Raw genomic sequence first — 27,365 nt, 5'->3', positions numbered from 1 at the left:
GTTCAGTTTTAACTAGGAATGGTTGATAATTATGAATTTTTGTTTACAGAGGTATGAAGTATACCTACAGGTTTGAGCAAAATTCCAGGTATTCGTTAATACTGTAGAAGCTGTTGTTTATTAGTAGATTGTTTGGTTATTTTTTTAAATGTATTACTGTTTGGTATTTTTTTGATGCTATCTGGCAATACACTGTACAGAATTTTTGGTTTGTAAACAGCACTGCCCTGATATATTGATTTTCTGTGCACATACCTATGATAATCATCCCTGTTCCTTGTTTGATAATGGTGGATTTCACTATTCAAAGCTGAAATGTGATGGTTTTTAACGAAGCGTATGCTTTCAAATATAAATATAGATGGTAAAGTCATGATTTTTAATTCCTTAAAGATACTTCTACATTGTGTTCTGTACACATCATCTCTTATTAATCTTAAAGCTTTCTTTTGGAGCTTAAAAGACTGCTTTGCAAAAGAGTTATTTCCCCAGATCACTATTCCATACTTCAGTAGACTATGCATGTATGCATAATAAGCACTTAACACTGTTTCGGTATTGCAGCAATCTTTAGGCACTCTTAATATGTAACAGTACTTGCTTAATTTTTTTAAGCATTTATACATGTTTTTCCCATCTTAGATGCTCATCCACCCATAAACCTAAAAATTTTATGTGATTCTTTTGCTGAATTTGGCTATTCGATAATGTGAATTTATTTCCTTATATGATTGAAGTTCATCCATATAGTTTTCTTGTCACTGACCACTAGACAGTTACCTTTAAACCATTTTTATGCCACTTCTGCTGTTTTGTTGATTTTTTGCGGCATCTCATAATCATTCTTCCCTTTTATATTAAAGCTGGTATCATCAGTAAGTAATATGGTATCAGCTGTTGAAAACTGTTGAGGTAGGTCACTAATAAAAATCAAGAATAACAATGGCCCCAATACTGAGCCTTGTGGCACCCCATAGTTTCTTTATATTCAGAATGGTACACATTTCCATCCTGAGAAATTTGTACTCTTTGTTTCCTATCAGTTAAATATGAATTGAACGAATCATAGGAAATACCACAGACACCATAATTATACAGTTTTAACAGCAGTAGATTATGATTTATAAGATCAAATGCTTTGGAAAGGTCCAAAAACAACCCACAGATCAGTTCTTTGTCCTCAATAGCTTTTTAAACAAGTTTTAGGAAACTGAAGAGAGCTGTTTGTGTAGATTTGCCTTTTCTTAAACCATTCTGTGCATTTACAAGAATTTTATTTTTGTTTAGGAAGTCTAGCAATCTGTCATACATTATTCTTTCAATTATTTTTGAAAATACAAATAATGATAGAGGTCTGAAATTTTTAATGTCAAACTTGTCACCATTCTTATAAACTGGTATTACTGTTGACTCCTTATTTTACTTGGAAACACACCAGTTTCAAAGGAGTCATTATGTCCACAAGTTGAGAGACAACATTATCGGTACCATATTTAATAGTTTTGTCAGGGATACCAGTCTTTAGTTTGCTAATAGCCATTTGTACTTCTTTGGGTGTTATGGGATACAGGTACATTGTCCTTTCATTTATTGGAGTTGTTACCTCTTTATTTTTATATTTAGCGGTGATCAGGTTTTGGGCTACATTAATATAATGATCATTAAATATATTTGCTATTAGAAGTGGATCATCGATAATTTCATTTTTGTGTTATATGGTGATTTTATTACTTGCACTTTCATGTTTGCCTGTATGGTTATTAATAACTTTCTACGTAGATTTCATTTTGTTGTTATCCTTTCTGATATATGAATCATTGTGCTTCCTTTTTGCAGCAACTATAGCTTCCCTGTGCTTTTTCCTATAACACTTGACAAATGGTTTCAAGATAGTATTTTGCTTTGAACACTTATATAGCATTCGAAGACATTCTGATGACTCTTTGAGTTCACTTGTTATCCATGAATTTGATTTTTTGTTTATTTTAATTCTCTTCAGAGGGAACGAAATATCATAGTAGTATTTATAATTTGGCAAGAACTTGTTGAATTTTATATCTACAGAACTATTGCTTTCCATGTCCCAGTTTACATTTTTTAACATTAGCTTAAAGATCCTAATGCTGTCATCATTAACTAATCATCTCTCAATATGTCTCCTGTTGTCACTTTTCTCATGAGATTTCTCTAAAGTCAATTTAACTGACTGATGGTCAGAGAAACCTGTATCCAATACCTCAGATTTAGAGCCACATTTTGATTTGTCGATGAATATTTGGTCTGTAATACTTTCACTTTTGCTGCTGTATCTGGTGGTATCTTCTACACACATGTCCATATTGTATGTTTTTAGTGGATTAACATGCTTTTTCCATTTTTTACAGTTGTCCTTGAAATTAATTTTGAAATCCCCAAGCACTATTATGTATTTTGACTGACTGTTTACATAGTTCAGAAGATTTTCCAAATTTTCAGAGAATAATTCAAAATTGCCACATGGGGACCTATATACACATGCAATTATAATTTTACTACCTGTTAGTTCACATAAGCAATATTCAAAATCTTTTTCAATACAGCAGACATTTTAAACCTAATTTCCTTTGATTTAATACCTATTCTTACATATACACATGTTCCACCCCCTCTGCATGTTTCCCTGCAAAAGCTACTGACCACCTGGAAGTCTGAAATCTCAACTGCACATTTTTGTATTTCTTGTAGCCAGTGTTCAGTTCTACACAAGATAGAAATCTCCTTCAATGAACCATTTGAAAGGACCTCTAGCTCATGTAGCTTACTGGTTAAGCCCTGTACATTATGATATAGGAGAGTTAAAGAATTATTCAGTTCTAAGAGAGGTATGTTTCTTGCTTGGTTAGTTCTTTGAAGAGTAGGCTCTAGTCTTTTCATTTCTGACCTGATTTTCACCTCCTGGGGGTCCTGGACTACTACTTGGTTGTTTTCTTCTGCAGTGGATTGGGCCATAAAAAATCGTTCGTATGTTGTTTGGACACTAACTTCTGCCTGGGGCTTTGTCATGATCTGTTGTTTTTAACTTCTGTCCACTCTGGTACAGCTTCCTCCTCAGTCTTTTTACATGGTGATATTGTCTTCTGTGCTGGTTCCCTGCCATTTTTCATTCCTCTGAAGGCACATTTACTATTAACTTTTTGGTTTCTTCTTCTGTTATTTTCATATACTGTGGTGATACTGTCTTCTGTGTTGCTTCCTTGTCACTTGTTCATTCCGTAGTATGCGTATTTACTGTTAATTTTTTTGGTTTTGTCTTCTGTTATTTTCCCATATTGTAAGCATAAAGTTTTGTTGAGTGACTGATCTACCTGTTGCAAGCAGTTAACAGAGATCAGTGATGGTGTTGTGGACTGAATCATGACTGAATAATGGAGGTTCCTGCATAGTTTTTCCTTTCCTTTCAGCACCAAATGTAGCCCACACTTTGTATAATCAGTCCTCTTTAAAAACAGATTTATACCCAGTACCTTAGCGTGGCTGTACTGGGCAACATATTCCATCAAGGACGTGTTCATTTTGTATATTCTGTCATTCCAGTCCCCCCTGTCAAAGTAGATTTTGTGAGCAATGTGTTCACAGTGCACTGGTAATCCTTGATATCTGATACTACATCACTTGGTCAAGCCAGAACAGTAACACAGTCAAATTTATTGAAGTCCTTTACCTTTTCTTCAATGTTATTAATAACAACTCAACTGTGCATTTGATTTGAGAATGGATGTTGCAAGTATCTTGGTGGAAGTGTCTGATTTAATAAAGTAGTGCAGTGTTGTCCATGACTGTCAGATAGAAATAAAATCTTATGTCTTGTATCTGCATGCTTTCCAGTACTTAAAACTTTCTTGTAGCTGTCGTTATTTATTTTACAGGAGTTAGTAAACACACTACTTCTTGATGATGCAAGAGCACTTTGTTTACTTTTGGAGTTTTTGTAATTTATCGTAGATAACACATCATAGCCATTGTTGTGCACTAAATTTACACTGCTTTCACACTTTTTTTGATTTCCAACACTCTGTGAACTGTTTATGCACATATCTTTTGTCAACTTATCTGAATAAGTCGAGTTTTCTGTCATCATTTCCTGCTTCAACATCAGCTCACGTTTTTCTAATGTAAGTTTACTAATATCCACTTTCAGTTCACTGATCATGAGTTGTAATTTAGAGACACAGTCATTTAGTTTCGATATTTCACGTTTCTATTGTACACGCACTTTCTTTTTAGCAGCAAAACTTGTGCTTTTTTGACAAGATACAAGATAGACTTTTACGCTCAGTACCACACCTATGCTTATAGTCAAAAGTACAATCATATCAGGTCTCAAGTGAAATTTGTGACTGGATTAAGGACTTTTTGTCAGGGAGGATGCAGCATGCTATCTTGGATGGAGAATCATCACCAGTTGTAAAAGTAACTTGAGGTGTGCCCCTGGGAAGTGTGTTACAACCTTTGCTATTCATGTTGTATGTTAATGACCTTGCAGGCAATATTAATAGTAACTTCAGACTTCTTGCAGGTGATGCAGTTGTCTATAAGTACTATCTGAAAGAAGCTGCATAAATATTCACTCAGATCCTGATAAGTTTTCAAAGTGGTGCAAAGATTGGCAATTTATTTTAAATGTTCAAAAATGTAAACTTGTGCACTTCACAAAACGCAAAAATGTAGAATCCTATGACTATCAATGACTCACTGTTGGAATTGATCAACTTATACAAATATCCAGGAGTCACACTTTGTGGGGATATGAAATGTAATGATCACATAGGCTCAGTTGTGGGTGCAGCAAGTGGTAGACTTCAGTTTATTGGTAGAATACTGGGGAAGTGCAATCAGTCTACAAACAAGATTGCTTACAAATCAATTGTGAGACTGGTTCTAGAATACGGCTCAAGTGTATAGTACCCATACCGAAAAGGACTAACTACTCATCTACTAATGGAGACTCCAGGATGGAATGTAACAATATTATGAAAAGAAAAGTTGCTACTCACCATATAGCGGAGATGCTGAGTTGCAGATAGGCACAACAAAAAGACTGTCACAAATAAAACTTTTGGCCAGTAAGGCCTTCATCAAAAATAGATGACAGACAGACACACACACACACACACACACACACACACACACACACACACACACACACACACACACACACAGTCACGCAAACTATTTTTGATGACGGCCTTACTGAAGCTACATTTGTGACAGTCTTTTCGTTGTGCCTATCAGTGACTCAGCAGCTCTGCTGTATGGTGAGTAACAACTTTCCTTTTCGTAATATTGTTAAATCACATCTGCTATTTGACATGTCTTGTTTCATAATCTAATTCCATCACCATCACCTGATTTAATGTGGCTACATTCCATTAGCCTTATTCTGCTTTGGTTGATCTTCCATCATACATCATCCCTTCAAGACACTTTCAATTTCATTCAATTACTCTTCCATGTTCCTGCTGTCTCTGACAGAATTACAGTATCATTGGCAAATTTCAAAGTGTTTATTTCTCCTCCCTGAACTTTAATTCTTACTCCAAATCATTCTTCAGTTCCCTTTCCTGCTTGTTGAGTGTACTGATTGAATAACATTTCCCTTTTCAGCCACTGCTTCCTTTTAATGCCCCTCGACTCTTACTTGTATAACTGCTGCCTAGTTTCAGTTCAAGTTGTAAAGCGCCTTTCACTGCCTGTATTGTACTCCTGCTACCTTAACCCTTTTAGTGCCAGACGTTTCTCAAAAGATCATGTTAAAAGTGCCATGCGATTTTACAGTAAAATGCAGACCTCTGCCATACTTGCAATAAAATCTAAACTAATACATAAAGGAATGTAATTTTTTTTTGATTTTTAGGGAATGCTGCTGGCTACAGTAATATGTGCAATACACATTGTCAAAGAGCATATTTTCAGAGAGAAAAATTATTTTCATGATGGGGTTTATCAAAAAAAAATTAAAACTTTGATTTCAGTTTACTCTGAGACCCATCAAATGATGATATACTCAAAAATTTCAGGTATATATAGAATCTCTGTAGTTTCCTTAACAAAAACACCATAAAGGAATACAATTTTTTTTTATTTCACTAAGGAAAAAATCAAAAAGAACATAACATTACAAAAAAAATTGTTTTGCTCTGAACGTGTTCTCAGTTCTTCAGTCATAAATCACTGACAAATGTGAGGTTGCAGTTATGACAACTACTTGCACACATGCTGACCAACACATGAAGGATGCAGTCCTTTCTTGCAACAAACACATACTGTTCGTGAACGCCGCTTCTTATCCTTCGTAGAACAAACACTACAGTAGCGTTCCTTTCTCCCTGGAAGAGTCACTACACCATATACTGTTGGAGCAGGTACATTTATATCTATTACACTTGTGGTTGCAGTCCTTGCCTGAAACCACTGTTTAGAAAGTTTGCAAATGATTATGCTGTTAAACTTCAGCCGTGTCAGTGGTTTGTCGTTGGGGTTTAGGCTTTCCGTATACAAAACATATGCATTCAGCAACATCCTGGCAATTATGCTGAACACTACCTTCTTCCACATCTTGACAGTCCTCCTCTCATCTAAATAGCAGTATGCCATCATATCAGATGAGTCAATGGCACCCATATACTTATTATATTCAAAAATAACATCTGGTTTCTTGACCGACTGTCTATTGCGAATTGTCTTTTCTGATGATGTAGCAGAGGACGATGTACTCACAAGGAGGACTGGATTTCTCTGTGATTTCTTCTGTCTGAAGCCACAGAGAAGTATAAAAGATTTCTTGAAAAACTTTAGCTGACCTACAGCATAATTCGACAGAAGACCACGTGGCAGGAATTTTCTGTTTCTTCTAATTGTTCCCATTAGATAAGTGCCAACTGAATACAGCTTTTCTGCCAGAGGAATAGATGTAAAAAAGTTATCGCAAAACACGTGGTAACCTTTTTGCATGTAGCTCCCAAGAGCTAGTAGTTTCATGACAACTACATATCCCAGGCCATTCTCTTTTATTTCGTTTTTGTCATCATCACTTTTTGCACCACGGTATGCATAAAATCCTAGGCAGTAATTTACGACTGAATCACACAGCATCCAAAATTTGACTCCCCATCTGTGATGATGTTTATTGGGAAGGTACTGGATTAGCTGTGAGTGCGCCTTTGTCCCAACAAGACTTTCATCGACACTCAGTTGCTGGTGTGGAGTGTAGTAGCGACAGAAAACATTGTTGGCAATATCCACCAACACTTGAAATTTGGCTGTTGGATCATATAATGGGTGACCAGGAGGGTGAAGTTTCGAATTGTCTACAAAATGGAAAAACCGCAGCAACAACTGAAACCTGTTGCGTGAAAACATTTGCGAAAACCACGGTGTCAACAGGTTTGCATCAGTTGACCAATAACTAAAAATCGTCGGTTTTTTTATCAGTCCCATATTCAAAATTACTGCTATAAAAGCCCTCATTTCTGCTACAGTTGTTGGTTGCCACTGTTTGATTCTCAAATTTGGCGATAAATGCATTGACTGAATCACCTGGTGAGCGTATCTGTTAGTCTCTGTCACCATAATCGTAAAAAGCTGCAGCGAGAAGAACAAATTGAAAAAATCAATTGGTGTGGCGTTTGCTGGTATAAGGGCCTGGTACTTCTGCATACACAAAGCTTGGAGGAAGTGGATTATCTGATGCCTCATCCATTACTTCAACAAAAGTATTTGCACTGCAATTTAGTTGTGTTTGGTCGTCGTCGTCGTCATTTGCTGACGCACAATTGTCACTTGAAGAAGAAAACGACGAGTCCTCTTCTCCACCTGACATCTCATAATCTGATTCACTTTCTGCAAATCCTGCAAATTCATCTTCACTTCCACTACTTATCATATTATTGTCTAAATCACTTGTATCGAACCGCAACTTCTTACTTGATGACGCCATGCTGCCGCGAAATAGTCAGTAAATAAACACCACCAGAGAAGTTTATTTTACTCAAAATATCGCACTGACAATCGAAAAGAAGATTGATATGCTGTGCCTTCGACCTTCCTTCTGCGTCTTGGCTAGGAAATACTAACAACTTTGCCTTCAAGCGCGGAAAAAATGAATGAGAGGGGCATCACGAACAGATCGTTACTGGCATTTTTCGCCGAAAATCTGGATCACGATCAGATCGTATTTGGCACTAAAAGGGTTAAAATTTCAAAGAGAATATTCCAGTCAACATTTTCAAAAGCTTCCTCTAAGACTACAAAAGCTGCATATGTAGGTTGACCTTTCCTTAACCTATATTGTAAGGTAAGTCATAGGGTCAGTGCTGCCTTTTGTGTTCCTACATTTCTCCAGAATCTAAACTGATCTTTCCTGAGGTCAGCTTCTACTGTTGTTTTCATTCTTCTGTACAGAATTTGTGTTAGTATTTTGCAACCACAACTTGTTATGCTGATAGTTTGATAATATTCACTCCAGTCAGCATATGTTTTCTTTGGAATTGTAACAATTACATCCTTCTTGAAGGATGAGGGTATTTTGCCAGTCGCATATGTCTTGCATTATCCCTGGCGTGTTGTTCCAACTTAGATCTTTCAGTGCTTTGTCCATTTCTTCTAGCAGTATCATGTTTTCCCATCTCTTCTTCATCTACATCCTCTTCCATTTCTGTAATATTGCTATCAAGTTTATCTCTCTCATTATAAAGCTTGTATATACTCCTTCCACCTTTTAGCTTGCTTAGGACTGGTTTCCCATCTGAGCTATTGCTATTCATACAGCTGCTTCTCTCTTCTTCAAAGGCCTATTTAATTTTGCCAGCCATGGATGATGGAGGGAGGGGGGGGGGTATATAAAGGTATTTACATTTGGAAGCTCTCAGAGCCAATGATTAGATTAGTACTTGTTCCATGGATCATGAATACGACACTTCGTAATGATGTGGAACGTGTCAGGTTAATAAAAGGTGTCTATACAAGATATTACATTAGACAAAATATTACATGACACTCAGTATTTATTTATTTATTTTGTGGGTGTTGGGGAAATTACCCACTTACTATATCCAAAAATGCATCTAATGAGTAGAAGGAGTTGCCATTAAGAAATTCTTTTAATTTCCTTTTAAATGCTATATGGCTATCTGCCAGACTTTTGATGCTATTAGGTAAGTTACCAAAGACTTTTGTGGCAGCATAATTTACCCCCTTCTGCGCCAAAGCTAGATTTAACCTTGAGTAGTGAAGACCATCCTTTCTCCTAGTGTTGTAGCCATGTACACTGCTATTACTTTTGAATTCATTCGGATTGTTAATAACAAATTTCATAAGTAAATATATATATTGTAAGGCTACAGCAATTATTCTGATTGCATGCTTTTGTGTAATGAATACTCTTTTACTCAATGATGAGTTACCCCAGAATATGATGCCATACAAAAGCAGAGAATGAAAATAGGCGTGGTAAGCTAATTTACTCAGATGTATATCTCCAAAATTTGCAATGACCCTAATAGCATAAGTAGCTGAACTCAAATGTTTCAGCAGATCCTCAGTGTGTTTTTTTCCAGTTCAAGCCCTCATCAATGCATACACCGAGAAATTTCGAATATTCTACCTTAGCTACCGATTTCTGATCGAAGTCTATATTTATTAATGGTGTCATTCCATGTACTGTGTGTAACTGTATATACTGTGTTTTGTCAAAGTTTAATGAGAGCCCATTTGCAGAGAACCACTTAATGATTTTCTGAAAAACATCATTTACAGTTTCACCAGTTAGTTCTTGTCTGTTGGATGTGATAGCTATACTTGTATCACGGCAAAAAGTACCAGCTTTGCATCTTCATGAATATAGTATGGCAAGTCATTAATATATATTAAGAACAGCAGAGGACCCACGACCGAACCTTGCAGCACCCCATTCTTGATTGTTTCCCAGTTTGAGAAATCACCAGTTTTTTGCATATTATGTGAACTGTTTATTTCAACTTTCTGCACTCTTCCAGTTAGGTATGATTTAAACCATTTGAGCACTGCCCCATTCATACCACAGTACTTGAGCTTATCTAGAAGTATTCAATGATTTACACAATCAAAAGCCTTTGATAGATCACAAAAAAATCCCAACAGGTGACTTCCGGTCACTCAGAGCATTTAATATTTCATTAGTGAAAGTATATATAGCAATGGCTCCTTTTTCTGGCAGAATGGTTGAAGGAAAAGGAGCCACTGACTCCAAAAGCTTTAAACACCTTCATAAGAGTGTTCTCCTGCTGCTGCTTAATGAGTGGATTTTTTTATCTACGCAATTACATTACATTTTTAAAAATTGATTATTTTCATTCATCAATATAGTGCAAGCTCAGTGAGGAAAAAACTATCCTCTTGGTTTCGCCTTTTATACCTGTAATAATTTAACGCTGAATGTAATATTTCTTTTTTTTTGTTGTGACTTTTCATTTATATGTCTGACTCACAAACATTTTCCCTAGCTAAATTATAGAACCCCCTAGCTAAATTATAGAAATCTCAAGACACCAGCACTAATTCCCATATTTCTGTACGCAGTTATTTGTATCTCATTGTAAGTCTTTTGCGTCCATTTGTGATTCACATACCATCATTTTATTTTTCAGGCAACCTGTAGGAAATGATCCAAGCCTAAGCCCTGGAATTAGTGGAAATGACTTCCTCACAGAGACCTGGTTCATTGCTTTGCTGGGAAGCATGGTTGCAGTAATGGCATTGCTTTTTGCTTCCATGTTCCTTGTGAGACGCAGACAACTCATGGCAAAGAAAACCACTTTGCACGGTAACACCCATTTGTGAATGAAATATTTCATATCTTTATGTGTATAATCTCTGCAGGTGCTTAAATATCATTGCTAAAGTGACAGACAGTAAACTGTGAAGGATATCAAACAGCTTAATTATTGTTTGAACAAGCTATGCACTTACTATACACCTTCTGTTAGGCACTGAATGAAAATGTCAGTTTTCAAACAGTGGAAAATCCAGGATGGAATGTAACAATATTAAGAAAAGGAAAGTAGCTACTCACCATATAGCAGAGATGCTGAGTCTCACACACACACACACACACACACACACACACACACACACACACACACACACACACGCACACGCACACACACACCTATTTAAAAAGAGCTGATAAAAATGCTCTCAGTGCCTTTTTTAAGAGACTCCACTCCTTCTGATCTGATCATGTAAGCATAGAAAAGATGTGGAATAATTTCAGAGAGATAGTATGTATGTGTGAGTTGCATTTGTGTGTGTGTGTGTGTGTGTGTGTGTGTGTGTGTGTGTTTTGTCTGTTTTTCAACAAAGACCTTGCTGGCCAGAAGCTCAAATTGTGACAGCCTTTTTGTTGCGCCTATCTGCGTCTCAGCATCTCCACTGTAAGGTGAGTAGCAACTTTCCTTTTCATAATAAAATGTCAATTTTTGTAGTTTTCAATATGCAAATGTTCATGTAGTGTTTTTTTCACCTTTTTTACAATAATTCAACAGTTGGAACAAACTGATGATTATCTGAATATGACATTCAGTTGAACACTTGGCAGTTTTTATTTACAACCATTGCCCCTTATTTCTACAACAAAATATACTCATATTAGGCATATGTACAATATGGAAATGGTAGTTTGCTACTCACCACATAAAGGAGGCATTGAGTCGCAGATTGGTACAATGAAAAATATTATTAGATGTATTCAGCTAGTTGACTAAGACCTTCATCAGATGTAGGAAACTAGCATGCATTCACATAAATGCAACTTACACACATATGGCCATTGTCATCTTTGGATGCTCAGAAATGCAGAGGGGATATGAAAACTGAAATGTAGAAGGCAGATCTTTTGACATTTTAGAGTGCACAAGATGACAACAGCATATGCTAACCATCAGATCTTTGATTCTTTTTTATGTGTAAGGCAATGAGTGAATCAGATGAGTGAGAGTGTATGCATAACTCAGGAAATGAAAATGTTCACAATTAATAGGGTCTGAATCAGAGGCTCGGGCAGTTCTGTGAGCACGTAGGCTGCAGATTCTTTCACTTGCGCTATCAGGTTGTGGGTTTCCAGGTTCCGCATAATAGGTCAGGAGTCCATTACACACCAGGAAGCAGCTACTTGGGTTACACACCAGGAAGCAGCTACTTGGGTTACACACAGGAAGCAGCTACATGGGTAGTGGGGGCTGCGTGGAAGGGACTGGATGTTTTTTTTTAGGTTAGAGGGTCTCAGGAAACCACATAAAGGGTGTCCGTCTAAAAGAGGGGGCAGCTAAAACACAGTAAGGTAGTTGTAGAAATGATTGGGATTGTACTTGTAAATTGTGTTCGGAAAGAACCAGAGCTCCAAGCCCTAATAGAAAGCACTGAAGCTCAAATAGTTATAGGTATGGAAAGCTGGCTTAAGCCAGGAATAAGTTCATCCAAAAATTTTTCAAACGACCTAACAGTGTTCAGAAAGGATCGATTAAATACTGTTGGTGGTGGAGTATTTGTTGCTGTCAGAAGTACTTTACCTTGTAGTGAAATTGAATTAGATAGTTCCTGCAAAATAGTATGGGTAGAGGTTATACTTGACAATCGGACTAAACTATTAGTTGGATCATTTTACCAACCCTCTGACTCAGAAGATACAGTAGCTGAACAGTTCAAAGAAAACTTAAGTCTCATTTCAAACAGGTACTCCACTCATAGATTTATAGTCAGTGGCAACTTCAATCTACCATCGATATGCTGGAAAAATTATACGTTTAAAGCCGGCATAAAACATCATCCGAAATTGTACTGAATGCTTTCTCAGAAAATTATTTTGAACAATTAGCTCATGAGCCCACTTGAAGCATAAATGGTTGCGAAAGCATAATTGACCTCCCAGCAACAAATAATCCTGAACAGATAGGGAGTATCACGATTAACACAGGGATTAGTGACCACAAGGCAGTTGCTGCTACACTGAATACCGTTAACACCCACGACCATCAAAAAGAAACGCAAAGTACACCTATTTAAAAAGAGCTGATAAAAATGCTCTCAGTGCCTTTTTTAAGAGACAGACTCCACTCCTTCTGATCTGATCATGTAAGCATAGAAAAGATGTGGAATAATTTCAAAGAGATAGTATCAATGGCAATTGAGAGATATATACCACATAAATTAATAAGTGATGGTACTGACCCCCATGGTACGCAAAATGGGTGAGATTGCTGTTGCAGAAGCAACGAAAAAAGCATGCCAAATTTAAAAGAATGCAAAGTCCCCAAGATTGGCAAAGTTTTTCAGAAGTTTGAAATATAGCACGCACATCAATGTGAGATGCTTTTAATAATTTCCACAACAAAACTCTGTCTCAGAACCTGGCAGAAAACCCAAAGAGATGTTAACGGCATAGGAGACAATCTGAGTAGCCCTCTTAGATTATTTGTAGATGATGCTGTCATTTACTACCTTGCAAAGTCATCAGATGACCAAACCGAAATGCAGAATAATTTAGATAAGATATCTGTGTGGTGCAAAAATTGGCAATTGACCTTGAATGAAGAAAAGTGTGAAGTTATTCACATGAGTACTAAAAGAAATCCACTAAATTTCGATTACGTGATAAGTCACACAAACCTGAAGGCTGTAAATTCAGCAAAATACTTGGGGATTACAATTACAAGTAACCTAAATTGGAATGATCACATAGGTAATGTTGTGGGTAGAGCAAATCAAAGACTGTGATTCATTGGCAGAACACTTAGAAGGTGCAACAGATCTACTAAAGAGACTGCTTACACCACACTTGTCCGCCCTGTTCTGGAGTACTGCTGTGTGGTGTGGGATCCGCATCAGGTGGGATTGATGGAAGAAGAGTGACTCGTTTTGTATTTTCGTGAAATAGGGGAGATAGCACCACAGACATGATTGGTGAATTGGGGTGGCAATCATTAAAACAAAGGTGTTTTTCATTGTGACGGGATCTTCTCATGATATTTCAATTAACAGTTTTCTCCTCCAATTGCAAAAACATTCTGTTGGCACCCACCCACACAGGGAGAAATGATCATCACGATAAAATAAAAGAAATCAGGGCTCGCACAGAAAAATTTAAGTGCTCGTTTTTCCCACTCGTTGTTTGAGAGTGGAATGGTAGAGACCACTTGAAGGTGGTTCATTGAACCCTCTGCCAGACACTTAATTGTGAATAGCAGATTAATCACATAGACCTAGATGTAGATGTGATACCAATGCAAATGACCACCATGATAAATGGAAGAATTAGTAGAAGTTTTTGATACAGCTGTTACAGAGAACAAACATTTCATAATGATGACAAGTTTCCATGTTAGTAATAAAAATGAAATAAACTGCTGTAGACATATATGATACAGCAGTTACAGAGAACAGACATGTTGGTCATAAAAATGAAATAAACTGTTGTAGACAATGTCACTATGTTGATAACAGTGGGTGCACCAGTAACATATATGAGGTGTTATACTTCATTAAATCATGATAGACAAAGACATATCTTAAGCCAAACATATCTCAGAACACACTGCAGTCTTTGATAAAGTCACAGATATTCCAGATGTAGTATATCAGTGATGTGTATCACAGTGGATGTCTTCACAGAGACATCAACTGTCTTTCATCACAGGTGGCACATTTTTACAATTAGGATAAACAAAAGCTGGTCCCACACTGTGATAAATGTCTCATAAATAGAGGCAAATCTTGATATTTTTACATTTCATTACAACTTACTTTCCATACAACATCTTTTTTTTTTTTTTTTTTTTTAGCTTAGCAATAAATCTTGAGTGCTTGTTGACCATTAGATTACCTGCTCTCCTACAAATACAGAGTGATTTTTCTACCATATACAAACTTTAGGGATCAATCAATGAGAAGATATGGAACAAGAAAGGTATAATGAACTTATGCCCAGAAGTGCATGGTTTCCATGCTAGAGAACATTTATTCAATCATTCTTTGTTACAGAGACTGCAGTCTAATATGCCCAGTCCACACAACCACAGTCACAGTATGTATGGTTTCCTCCTAGAGGGTGGTGCTGTTCCTCATTCGTCATGCCCTAGCGCCCTCTCCTGCCATAGTAACTGGTAATGTTGTGCCCGATTCACTTCTCTTGCTGACTTGCCTTGCAGTGAATGGGATACAGCATTATACACAATGGCTCCTTATTCAAATCGTGAGATTCCCGAGATGGTGTTTACCTATGGAAAGACAAATGGCAACAGGCAGCGGAAGACCTATCCCCACCAACAACAACCACCACAACATTCAATGTTTGCGAATGTGTTTCACCATTTGTATGTGACATGGTCATTTCAGGATGCAGGAAATCATGAAGGACGTACCTGGAATGTTCGGACACCAGACTTGCAGGAAACTGTGATTAACACTGTGGAAGGTGACTGCTGTGTCAGTACCAAGTAGTTGGGCTGCCAGTACAGGCTAAGCCAGACAACCATGTAGAACATTCTCCATGACATTTGTTACTTCCCTTATCATGTGAAGGGCTTACTAGAGACAGACTTTCCATATCAGGAGCAGTTTTGTCACTGGTTTCTTTGCCAGGCAACAACGATTCTGGAATTTGTATCATCCACCCTATTCACAAATGAGGTCACCTTTATGTGGAGTGGTATCTTCAACTTTCATAACAGTCATCTGTGGGATAGTTAGCAGAGTCCTATGGTGTGGTGACCGCAAATCATCAGCATCATTGCAGTTGGAATGTGTGGGCCAGGATAATTGGTGACCATATTTTGGGGCATATCTTCCTTCCACATCAACTAACAGGATGGAATTATTGGCATTTCTTGTAGGTGACTTTGCCTCCCCTGCTGGAAGAAGTGCCATTGATGATTCAATGAGTTATGTAGCTGCTACATGATGGTGATCCAGCCCACTTTGCCATTAAAATCTGGACACATCTCAATCGTGTCTTACTGATTGATGGATCACACGAGGGGGTCCAGTTGCATGGCCTGCTTGTTCACCGGATCCTAACACATGAAATTTATGGTAATGGGGCCATCGCAAAATTATCATGTATACAGAGTCCATTCCAGATGTGGAGACACTGGAGGAGCATACTCATGCTGTCTTTGAGACTGTTCGGATGCAGCCTGGCCGATGTGAACATATGAGACAGAACATGCTATGGCACATACACGCATGCATTGAGGCACATGGAAACTATTTTCATCACATACTGTAACCGTATGTTACAGCATGTATTAGATCACAGTCTCTGTGACAATGTATGATTGAATAAGTGTTCTCTAGTGCGAAAACTGTACATTTCTGGACACAAGTTCATTAGACCTTCTTTGTTCTGTATCCTCTCATCGATCATCCCTAGAGTTTGTATGTGGTGGAAAAAATCATTCTGTATTGGAGGTAAAGAGAAAACGAGAGGCAAGAACAATAAGGAATAGGAAATATCTGAAGGTTGGAATAATTTTGGAATAAAAACAAAAATAAAAATGAAGCTGATTATCTTGTAACCACACCCTGAGTTTACTTCTTCTGCTTTTCATCATGTCATTGCAAATTTTCCTTTTTTTTTTTTTTTCCAAGTCCCACAAATGAAATTAGTGCCTATTATTTTTTTGCAGTGCTGTTTTCATCACTTTCATTGTGCTGTCTATTATTTGTAGATGGGATATTTCAGTCCAAAAACATAAAAATGTTTCAGAACAAAAAGCTTGCAATGACAAAAAGCAAACACTGCAGCTAGACTGACAAGTACCAAAACTAAAATACTCAACACAAACTTCTCAGCAGATTTTTGGAACCAAATGTCCCAACTATAGAACGAAAGTAATAAATATAAATATATTTATACCAGAGCAGATTGTAGATCAATTAGAAGCTCTGCTGGAAAGTCAAACAAAAATTTGTTTTCTCTCTTTCTCCTGACAAAGAATTTATTTTTACCATTGTTAATTTTGATGCTCGCCTGATGCTCAGCAAATGCATCTATTGACGTGGATTTAAAAGTCATCTCTAAATCCTACTTCCAGTGCTATATCTGATACTTGAGAAAGAAACTCATAGCCACAAAAGTCTGAGCTGTTATTTGTTGTCAACTATTTAATGTAGCTATAGCAACTGTGCCAGTCCTTCTGCTTGAGGCAGGTGGTAAATATTTGTGCTTCATCTTACTGTAAATAAGAACTTTATTACATGTTGCTTTTGTATTATAAAGTCATCCACACATATCATCTCCTGTTTAATCAGTGAGTAATATAATTATTAGAAAATAATCTTATCTTGCAATATTATATTAATGTACAAACTGAGTTTTCATCTAAGCTGGCAGGTCGTTTCCACTATCTTAATTTTGTTTTGGATTGAAGTGTATTACATAATGTGTCTTATTTCAATATGTTTCAGATTCACGGCCAAATACCAGTGTGCTTCCTGCTCCTTTAAATCTAAAAGCAGCAGTCGGTTTGACACCCAGTTCCCATGACTCTTCGCTCTGGATAGAAAATCGCCCAACCCCTAGCTGTTGGAGATCATCAGAAACACGCACCATAACTACTGGTGGCTCTGTAACACCAACAATGAAAGAATGTATAGATAATGGAATGCTTGAACCCACTCCAGCATATGCAGAAACTGGGATTCGGTCAACACCATCTTATGAAGCAGGAGACACACAAGCTGAAAATGAGCACATGCCAGCTTATGCTGAGGTAGATGCTGCACATACCACATTAAGCACTTTCCAAGGTTACAGAAGTGGTGATGAAAGTCCAGCTCCTTATGCAACAACTACCTTGGTTGGCAGCTCACGGCACAATATTGGAAATGTGGTAAGCCTTCTTTGTTTCCCATATCAGTTGTCATGACATTTCGAAAGAAAGATGTAATCCTAACTAGAATTTGTTAAAAGATCCGTAAGACAGAATGGCCTGCTAGCATGTACATTCTGGAGTTGAAAATGTCAGAACTACCAATAGACCCATTTAAAAGTGAAAAAATTATTCCAAGCTCATGGCCTCTCAGACTTAAATCGGCCAGCTAGCTGGTTTTGTTTGATCAGTTGGCTAGAGATGCCATGTTTTGCTTTCTGGCAGTACTTTCACTGGGTACAGATGTAATGACATTTGTCAGTAGTTCTAGGTCTTCCTTTGAAAAACCCCAGCAAGGCTACAAGAGAAACTATAAACAGTGTTGAGTAATAGCAACTAATCACCTTTAGCTGACAAGTCTGGTGCTTAAGCCTAAGACACAAATTTTTTAACACAGTAATGAATACTAACAAATTATACACATCTTTATACACTTTTGACATAGTATGTTTCCTTTCTATGCTTCACAATTTTTTTTTCTATGTAATTTCAGGGCTGGCATCCAACTTGTCACCCAGTAGATACAGATGAAACGGCCTATCCTCAGAATTCCAATGGCTTCTTTGGAAGAAATGTATATTCTGATTCATATTTTTTTAGTGCACAGTGTTCAAATGGATATGCACTTCAAACAGGTGAAAAATTAATGTTAAATCAACTTTACTTCTTTCTGTAGTGAAAATAAAAAGTTTTTGTTGTTTACCTTATACTCAATGTTCAATTTAAACGTGGATGCACCAAAAAGAGATGATAATGAAATATTTGAAAATAAAATTTAATTTTTTATTTTCTGCACTAGCGTCAAAATTTGCCTCCGTTTTTTTATGTGCTTGCTAATAGACTATTTCACTTCGGAATTTATAGTGTAGTGTAATATTTTTATTAATTACATAATAAAATATTAAAATCAAGAATATAAGAAGTGCAGACACATATAAGTCAAACTATATACTACACAGCTAAGCAGAAGTGGAAACACTGATTGTGATCATAGATCAATGGAAGACTAATGTACTGTAGAAGATGGACTGTGTAAGAAGTGTATCAAAACAGTGAGAACTGGTGTTACTTTTAACCAATGCAATAAAAAGTTTCATTTTCGATGCAGCAAAGTAGATCCTTTAGTGAGGGATGGCAAAAAACTGGCTCTGGACTGAAAATGTTGTGAGTGCAAACCTAAATTTTTGCCATCTCTGATTAGTAGCAGTGGAGAAACAACTAATGAGTGCCACAGATTGCCTGCAAAGAGAGCTGGGTCACTTTTAGACAGCAAGAAGGATAACAGGAGATGTGCAAGAAATTTATTCATCAGTTATTCTCAAGACAGTGTAGCCAAAGGTGTTCAGTCATCACAGCATAAATACAGTTTGCCAAAGAAAATGCACAAGCTAGCAGAACAAGTAAGTCTTGCTCTTTTACCAGTGTTACCCAATTCTTCACTTCAAGATTTAGGTGGTGAAAAATCTGCCAGAACAGACAAAATAGTACATAATGAGGCATCCAATAAAGTTCCAAACTGAAATGTGAAAATGTTGAGAAAAACAGAAAACCTCATAATTTATGCTGATACCCATGGAAAAGGATTCTTGGTTTCACTTAGTGAAAACATAAACTTTGATTATTCTGTGTTTGCTCTGTGGTGCTCTGTTTAAGTCTGTTGTAGAAAACTTAACCATTGAAACAAAGAAACTGAACAAAGATGACTGTATTGTGATCAAATGGGGCACCAACGACGTATACAAAAATGGAAGCAAATCCACACTGCAAAATTACAGGAAGTTATTGCCACAACTGCACCACTCCAATGTTTTGATAACTCTACCGGTACAGTACAATCTTCTAGAGTGGTCTTGTGTAAATGGGGAAATAGAGGCTCACAATACAGTGTTACAGACATTATGTAAAAACTTCAGCTATGCACACTTGTTAGATGTCAGCAAACTGAAAGGGGATGAAGACTCACAGCATGGATTTCACATGAACATGAAAGGTAAATTAAGATCAGTGAACAAATTAAAAGTCTCTGTACCCTGATTTGCAAGAAGAAATAACCAGCTGCCCTACATTACAGTCATGATGCTTTTTTAGAGAAGAGAAATACTACAGCAGTGTTTCAGCAACAAAACTACAATAAAAAATAAGGTGACATCTACAAATAGGTATCCGTCTGTGTTAAAAGAAAATAATAATAGAATAACTAGAACTGACAAGTATAGTAAGTGCACTGGATAATTTTGGAGTAGACTTATTAACAGCTTGCACTGAAAGAAGCCTAATGTTCTTCCATATATAAAATAAACTTCTGGAACTCCAGTACTGGTTGGAAAAGTTAATCTGTAGCACATTCATGATAAATGAACATTGGTTCTCATGTAGAGAACTAGTGTTAAGTGTATCAAATGGCTATGAATTAGTTACAGAATAAATATAAAACATTGTGGTGTGTATATCTATATTAATAAAACTCTAAAACTACACTATGAAATTATAGATGTAAATGTACATTGTGTAGAATCTAACTTCGGAGTTGCAGCAGTACTATTGCCAAAATTGGAAGTCTTCAGAAACTTGTAATCATGTTACTTAAGAATAAAATTTGCAGAGTTTTAATATTTGGTGACATTTACATAGACATTAGGATCAGGAGTAGAACTGTAAGCAATTACTCAACATACTAAGGTCACTAAATTTTTGCTGTATTAATGATAAGCCCACTATACTGAATGCAGGTTTGGATAACATTATCTGTAATTTTCACACAAGTGGATGTCAATTCAATACAATCAAATTAGGTATATCTGACAATGAAGGATTGTGGCTAAGAATTCCCCTAGATTATGAAAAAGATAGGTGCCAGGAAAGAATAATCAGACCTATTAATGAACTCTAAAATGTAGATTAACATTAATACAGTGGAATGAAATACTTACTCATGAAATGCATGTTACTGAGTCAGCCAAAAGATTTAGAAGTGGTAACTGATACCTCTGAAGAAGTATGCCCTAGATTTTATAAGAAAGATTATAACCATAACACCCATTCTAAGCCAGGAAGTTTAAAACACTGGTATACACCACAACTAAATAACTTTAAAATCTTGATGCTCCTGGATTACAACAGATCACAACACAATAAAGCAGATAGGGATAAATCCAAGATTATAAAAAAGCACTACAGAACTGCAATCAAAACAGCAAAATGCAAGGCCAATGATGGATTCATTCTTAACTCTTCAAATAAATGTAAAGCAGCAAGGGAAGTTATCAAAACTCAAATAAATTGTCAAAAGAAAGATTGCAGCATTCTAGTTCCTCCTAATACACTAAATAAATACTTGCTGATCCTATAACAGAAAATATGACACAGAAAAGTAAATAATGGAAGCAGTACTCACTGAATATTAGAGATGCTGAATTGTTGATAGGCACACAAACTAAACTGAGGATATTGCAAGCTTCTGGACAAATCCTATTACAGAGCTATAGCATGCAAATACACACACATATTACCTTTAATTATATGTTGTGCCAGCTGACTATATTGTTCTGGTACTTGTGAAAAAAATGTTCTGGTACTTGTAAAAAAAAAAAACGATTTTCAAGGGGTGTGCATCATGAAATTATAGAGCACTTATTTATGCAAGCTTTTGTTAGAAATAACCTAACATGGTTGATGTCTGCTTATTTTGTCCCAGAAAAAGGAATGCTAGAGTTTACTCCTCCTGATGTCAAGATAATTAAAAACAGATCACAAGCTCAGATTTCTCTAGGAGTGCACAGTTAATTTTGAAAAGAACCACCCCAGAGCTTGCCATAATTGATTTAGGGCAACCATAAAAATTCAGTCTGTCAGGGATTTTGAAATTCCTCCTTCTGAGTGCAATTTCTTGGTATAAATGACCAAAACTTTTTATCTTTGTCTACAGTGCCCTTAGAGACATACTAGCTAATGGCAAAACAACTGAAATAACAGTAACAATGTCTGCAAAATTTTGCAGTGAGAAATTATTCATTCAATAACTGAGAGAAGAGACAAAAGAAAACTAAATCTACATTTCCAATGTTAGTGCTAAACCATGGATATGCAGACAGCAAAACTTAGAAAGAAATAGATTCATTTGCCACAACCTTCCCACAGCAATCAAAATTACATAAAAGCATTTCAGTTTAAAAGAATTGTGATTTATGACAGAATGTTAAGGCATACAAGAGAGAACAAACACTGGTTGTACTTCAAGCCTTCCAGAGATGCAATGGAGTTGAGAAAATGAGAAAGAAAAGCTGTAAGATGAAGTAACAAAGAAACTATACAATAGAGTTTAACAGCCACCAACAGTGAGGTCCTTAGAAATGAAGTACAGTGCCAGGAGACAAAATAATAGGTGTATGTGCATTCTTATAAGATAAGCTGTTCTCAAACAGTGCACAGAGTTAGAAGATGTGAAGATGGAGAGAAAAATAGCATATGGGCAGGTATATGTTGAAAAAGCTGTAATATGAAAACTTACACAAATTATATAGCAGGAAATGAGATTTAATGTCATGTTTATAATACCTAGTTCACTCTGTATTATGAAATATGGTGTCTGATAACGTATATGAAATTCATAGTAAAAATTCTGACTGAATACAAACATAACCGAGAGGACCTAACGTACCATATTTACTCAAGTACAAGATGATCCTGAATGTAAGATTACGCTCTCCTTTTAAAAGGCTTCTTGAGAAAAATTTGTTTTACATGTATTCTGACTAATCGTAATTACAAACAGTTGTACTGGCATAAATTATCTGCCTAAGAAGTTAGCATTATAACTATCCAGAGCTTATGCTATTTACTGATCGTATGCATTAATTTTTATCTTCACAACAATTTTTGTTTAGGCCTACTACAACTGTCACCTGTGTTATCAGTATTTTTAATCATTATCACTATAATCATCATTGTCATCATCATTCTAACAGCACAGCGGTGAACTGTATATTTCCATTGTCACAAATATTTGGTTTTCTTTTCCAAATATGTTCTAATTTCTAAAGTGATTGTTATGGTGCAACTGAGAAAACAGGTGTTTTTTACAAATACACAGCGGATTTTGCTTCTATACTGATGGGAGAATGTTGCAGTCTGTCTTGCTGTCAAACATATCATCTGCCCACCAGTCTCTCATTGGTCGCATTGAACTGGCAACTGACACACCCCTTTTTATTCCCAGCATACCTCACAGTGAGCATCGACAACATTGCTGCAAGTAATGTCTAAGTACGCTACTGGCACCTATCTAGACATTTACCATCTCCTGCACGACTGAGTATTTGCCAAGTTTTAAAGTCAATTTGATTCCAACTACAAACTGCAGTTTAAATGTTCATAAAAATTCAAAGTATCCTCTGTATATTCCCATTGGTGGCAGCATGATAAAATTTGCTGTCCACTCACTACTCCATTCCCTACCTTAATCTTAGTTTTCAGCCAAGCTGGTGTCACTGTTCCCCCTCCAACCGTTCCAAGGTGCTGTGCTCGAATACAAGTGAAACACGGACTGCAGTATCTTCTATAGTGCAGGTTGTATGTAAAAAAAAAAGCAATTAATACATAAATAAAAGATTGCAATCACAATTCAGTCCTATTCTAGTACTTTCACTTGTTCCACGATCTAGTGACGCCTGTTCGTATTATCTCCACAATGGGTCTTCCTGCTGTAATTTAATCTCCTGATACCAATTATAGCCAGTAAATATGGTTTATTTCATTTTTTAGATCATTTTTAGACATTTAACTTTGAATTAATTCTCTTTCTTGTTTCATCTGAATGTCACCATCTTTTTCTAAAGCTGATTACCCGGTACTCTAGGAAACAGCAACCAAATTTGTTATTTGCAGCCCACCTGATAAAGCATTATAGTCTCTCATAACCAAATAAAATATTGACTTGGGCCCAGAATCAAGTCTTTTTTGAAGGACAACATTATTACATTTGAATGTTACCTTTATTTAAAAAGTAGCATAAATATTTATACATGGTATCCATACATTATGACAACATTTATTCCAAACCTGTTCAAATACAACAAGAGCTTGTAATATGATAGAATTTTCAAATTTTGAACAGAACAATAGACTATTGTAGTGGCTTGTTCACAGTTTTTCACTTATCGCTTGCACTAGGGCCTCACAAGTCAAATGTTATGTGATTGATTGCGCAAAGTTGATATTGTATCGAATGCTTTGGTGTATTGGGAAATCTTGAGCCTGTTCAAATGTGAGTATTACTTGCCCATCCCTACCCTTCTGACACCTTCAAAATAAATTTGCAAGTGATGACAATAGCCAAAGTTTCATCTGTAAATGGAAGGTGACCCCTACATTAATCAATTAAACAATGTAAAAATATTGATCTCTAAGCAATAGTTTAATCTGCAAAAATTTTTTGAATGACGAATTTGCAGGGGGAGGGGGGGGGGGGGGGGGAGGGGAGAGACAAAAAATCGCTTACAATCAATTAAACCAGTAACTTGTATTAAAGATGATGTGGTGACTGATGAAGAGTGAAAAATGTACATAAAAAAGAAGCAATTAATGTTGAGCAACTAAACATTTGTTCTTCTGAGCAGAAAGGAAACTGTAAAATTCACATTTCTTTTTTATGTACCTGTCCACCAATCATAATTTCATATTTAAAGTGGGTAGAGGTCTGTCCTCTCAATCATTATTTTAAAAATTCTATTATTTAATGTTTATTGAAAAATGTGGTACCTGTTCTTGCACTAGAAAGAACTTCAGGTCATTTACTTTTTTTTTAATTTTCATCTTTTTTTCAAATTAGTGCTCTTTTATTGATGCAGGACTGCCAAGTACACACAACAACGTTACAGGAAGAAAGGCAATGTCAGAAATGGGTCCAAGTAATGGTCCCACTCCATCACCTACGCCAACAAGTACACTTCGAAGGATACATCGGAGATCACAGGTAAGCATGGATCATTAGAACATGATCCCAATCTGTTTGAAAATAGTTAATTTCATTAATAGCCAAATTTTTATGAGATAATACCATCACAGTTCTTGAGTGTGCTGCCACATTCTGTTCCATGCTTACCACATTTTGGAAGCATGGATACATACTTTTTCTGCATCATCAGAGGTCACCTCTGGTTGGATAAAATTGCTGACACACACAGAGAAAGCTGTCCACAAGTATGTAAAATATGCAGTGAAAGAAAAATAAATGTAAATATTTAATAGTATCAGAAAGAAAAAACATTTGAGGAAACTGGAATTATGAGGCAGAATTGCTTGCCATTACTTATTTAGAGAAGGCAAAATCTTTTGTGCTGTTGATAGACTTCCTGGTCAGTTATTTGTCACAAAACACTGCAAAGACTCATGAAGTTCAGAGTTTGAAGAGGTTTTGACCCAGCATATCTCTAAAAGATGATGATAGGCAGGTAGAAAAGATTGACTTGGTAAAATTCTGGGACTAAAACTTGATGATAAATTCACCATGGGGGGAGAGGCAGGATAACACAAAACTTTAAAAAAAAATCTAAACAAATCTTTATTTGTAATTTCAGATGTTGTCAGATATAGGTCAGTACCACCTGAGTCATCCTTGTCTTTTTACATATGTGACCATCTGGTGCCTTTCCTATTTCATCTCCCAAAGCAACCAATTCATCTTCTGTTGTATTCCTTTCCTCCCATTTCAGTCTGGTGTTCCCTCTAAACCCCTCCACAATCTATATTTCCTTGTATTTGCCTGGGCCCCATCACTATAATTTCCTGCTCTTTGCAATTTCTTCAGTTTTAGTCTCCAGTTCATAATCTACATCTGCCTCTGGAAATGCCTTACAGTTTAAAATCTGGTTTTTAAATCTCTCTCTTACCATCATGTAATCAGCCAGAAACTGTCCACTGTCCTCAAGCCTTGTCCACATATACAGCTTTCATTCATGATTCTTAAACCAAGTATTATTGATGATTATATTATGCTCTGAGCAAAATTATACCAGACAGCATCCTCTTTCATTCCCTTTTCACAGTCCATGTTCTCCTACTATTTTTCCTTTTCTTTCTTTTGCTACGACCAAATTCCAGTTACCCATCATAATTAAATTTTCATCTCCTTTAACTGTTTGAATACTCTCCATCATCTCACCATAAATTCTTTCAATAGGGATCTAGCATTCCAAATTCTGATCCATAAAATGCCAATCTTGATTTTTTTTTTTTTTTTTTTTTTTTTTTTTTTTTTTCTGAAGACACATCCTCCTGATTAGTCCCTGCCCAGATATCCAAATGGGGGAATATTTTACCATTGGAATATTTTACCCAAGAGGAGCCTATCATCATTAAGCCATACAGTCTATCTGCATGCACTTGGGGAAAAAATAACGGCTGTAGAATTCCTGTTCTTTCAGCTGTTTGCAATAACACAGACACACCAATGTCATGTTGGCAAATGTTATGAGATCAGATTAGTCAGTCATCCATGCTCCTGGAACTACTGAAATGGCTGCTGTGCCCATCTTCATGAAACATGGATTAGTCTGGCCTCACCACAGATGCCCCTCCATTGCGGCTGCACCTACGGTAAAGCTACCTGTATCACGGAGAACCACAAGCCACCCCAACTTGGTAAGGTCCACGGTTCAGGGGAAGGAAATAAAAATAAAAGAACTTTGGTTTTCTTTCTTTCTGATTTTTCCACATTCCATGATTCTCTTCCTTACAATGCTGTGTTCATACGTACATTATAAGGAATTTCTTCTTCAGTTTACAGCCTATGTTGGGTACTAGCAGACTTCTTTTAGTGAAGAATGCCCTCTTTTATTGTGTTGTTCTGCCTCTTATATTATCAGTGCTTCATCTCCCATGTGTTATTTTGCTTCCAATATGGCAGAATTCCTTAACTTGAACTGATACATTGTCCCCAATTTTTATTTTAAATTTATTGTTACTCTCATTTCTGCTGCTCCTCATTACTGTACATTTGTCTCCCTTTGGTTTACTATCAAGCCATATTATGTGCTCATAAGATTGTTCATGTCATTCAACAGGCACTGTACAATTCTTCCTTACTTTTACTGATGATGGCAGTGTCATCAACACATAAGAAGCCAGAATGTTTACACACATCATCAAGCATTGTCTAACTGCCAGCATGCTGGCTTATACTTCTTGTTGTCATGCTGCATCAGTTACTTTAACATAGTCATTATTGTTAAAATTACAGCTGTTATTATCATAAACTGTAGCTTGTTATGCAGAGTAGCAGCATATAATATTCATTACTAACTCCATTCACAATGTAAATTTTATTGTATCACAGTTCAAAGAAAAATGATTGGATCTGCTGGAGTGGCATGATGAAAGATTGTATCTGAACTGCCTCAGAAAGAAGGCAACCAAATTTTACCGTTAGTG

The 27,365-nt window shown here is 36.4% G+C and overlaps 1 protein-coding gene across 1 annotated transcript in view; it reads left to right on the top strand.

Annotated features, from left to right (window-relative positions):
- Window positions 1-27,365, top strand: part of LOC126456603 (protein sax-3-like) — a 117,430-nt gene that overhangs the window by 70,021 nt on the left and 20,044 nt on the right. The window contains exons 11-14 of the mRNA XM_050092350.1: window positions 10,662-10,837; window positions 17,476-17,900; window positions 18,433-18,574; window positions 24,785-24,909. Of these exons, the coding sequence (XP_049948307.1) occupies window positions 10,662-10,837; window positions 17,476-17,900; window positions 18,433-18,574; window positions 24,785-24,909 (868 nt within the window). The remainder of the gene's footprint in view (window positions 1-10,661; window positions 10,838-17,475; window positions 17,901-18,432; window positions 18,575-24,784; window positions 24,910-27,365) is intronic.

The sequence above is a fragment of the Schistocerca serialis genome, chromosome 1 (genome assembly GCF_023864345.2).
Source record: "Schistocerca serialis cubense isolate TAMUIC-IGC-003099 chromosome 1, iqSchSeri2.2, whole genome shotgun sequence".
NCBI classification, from domain to species: domain Eukaryota; kingdom Metazoa; phylum Arthropoda; class Insecta; order Orthoptera; family Acrididae; genus Schistocerca; species Schistocerca serialis.
This window is presented reverse-complemented; position numbering and strand designations above follow the sequence as displayed.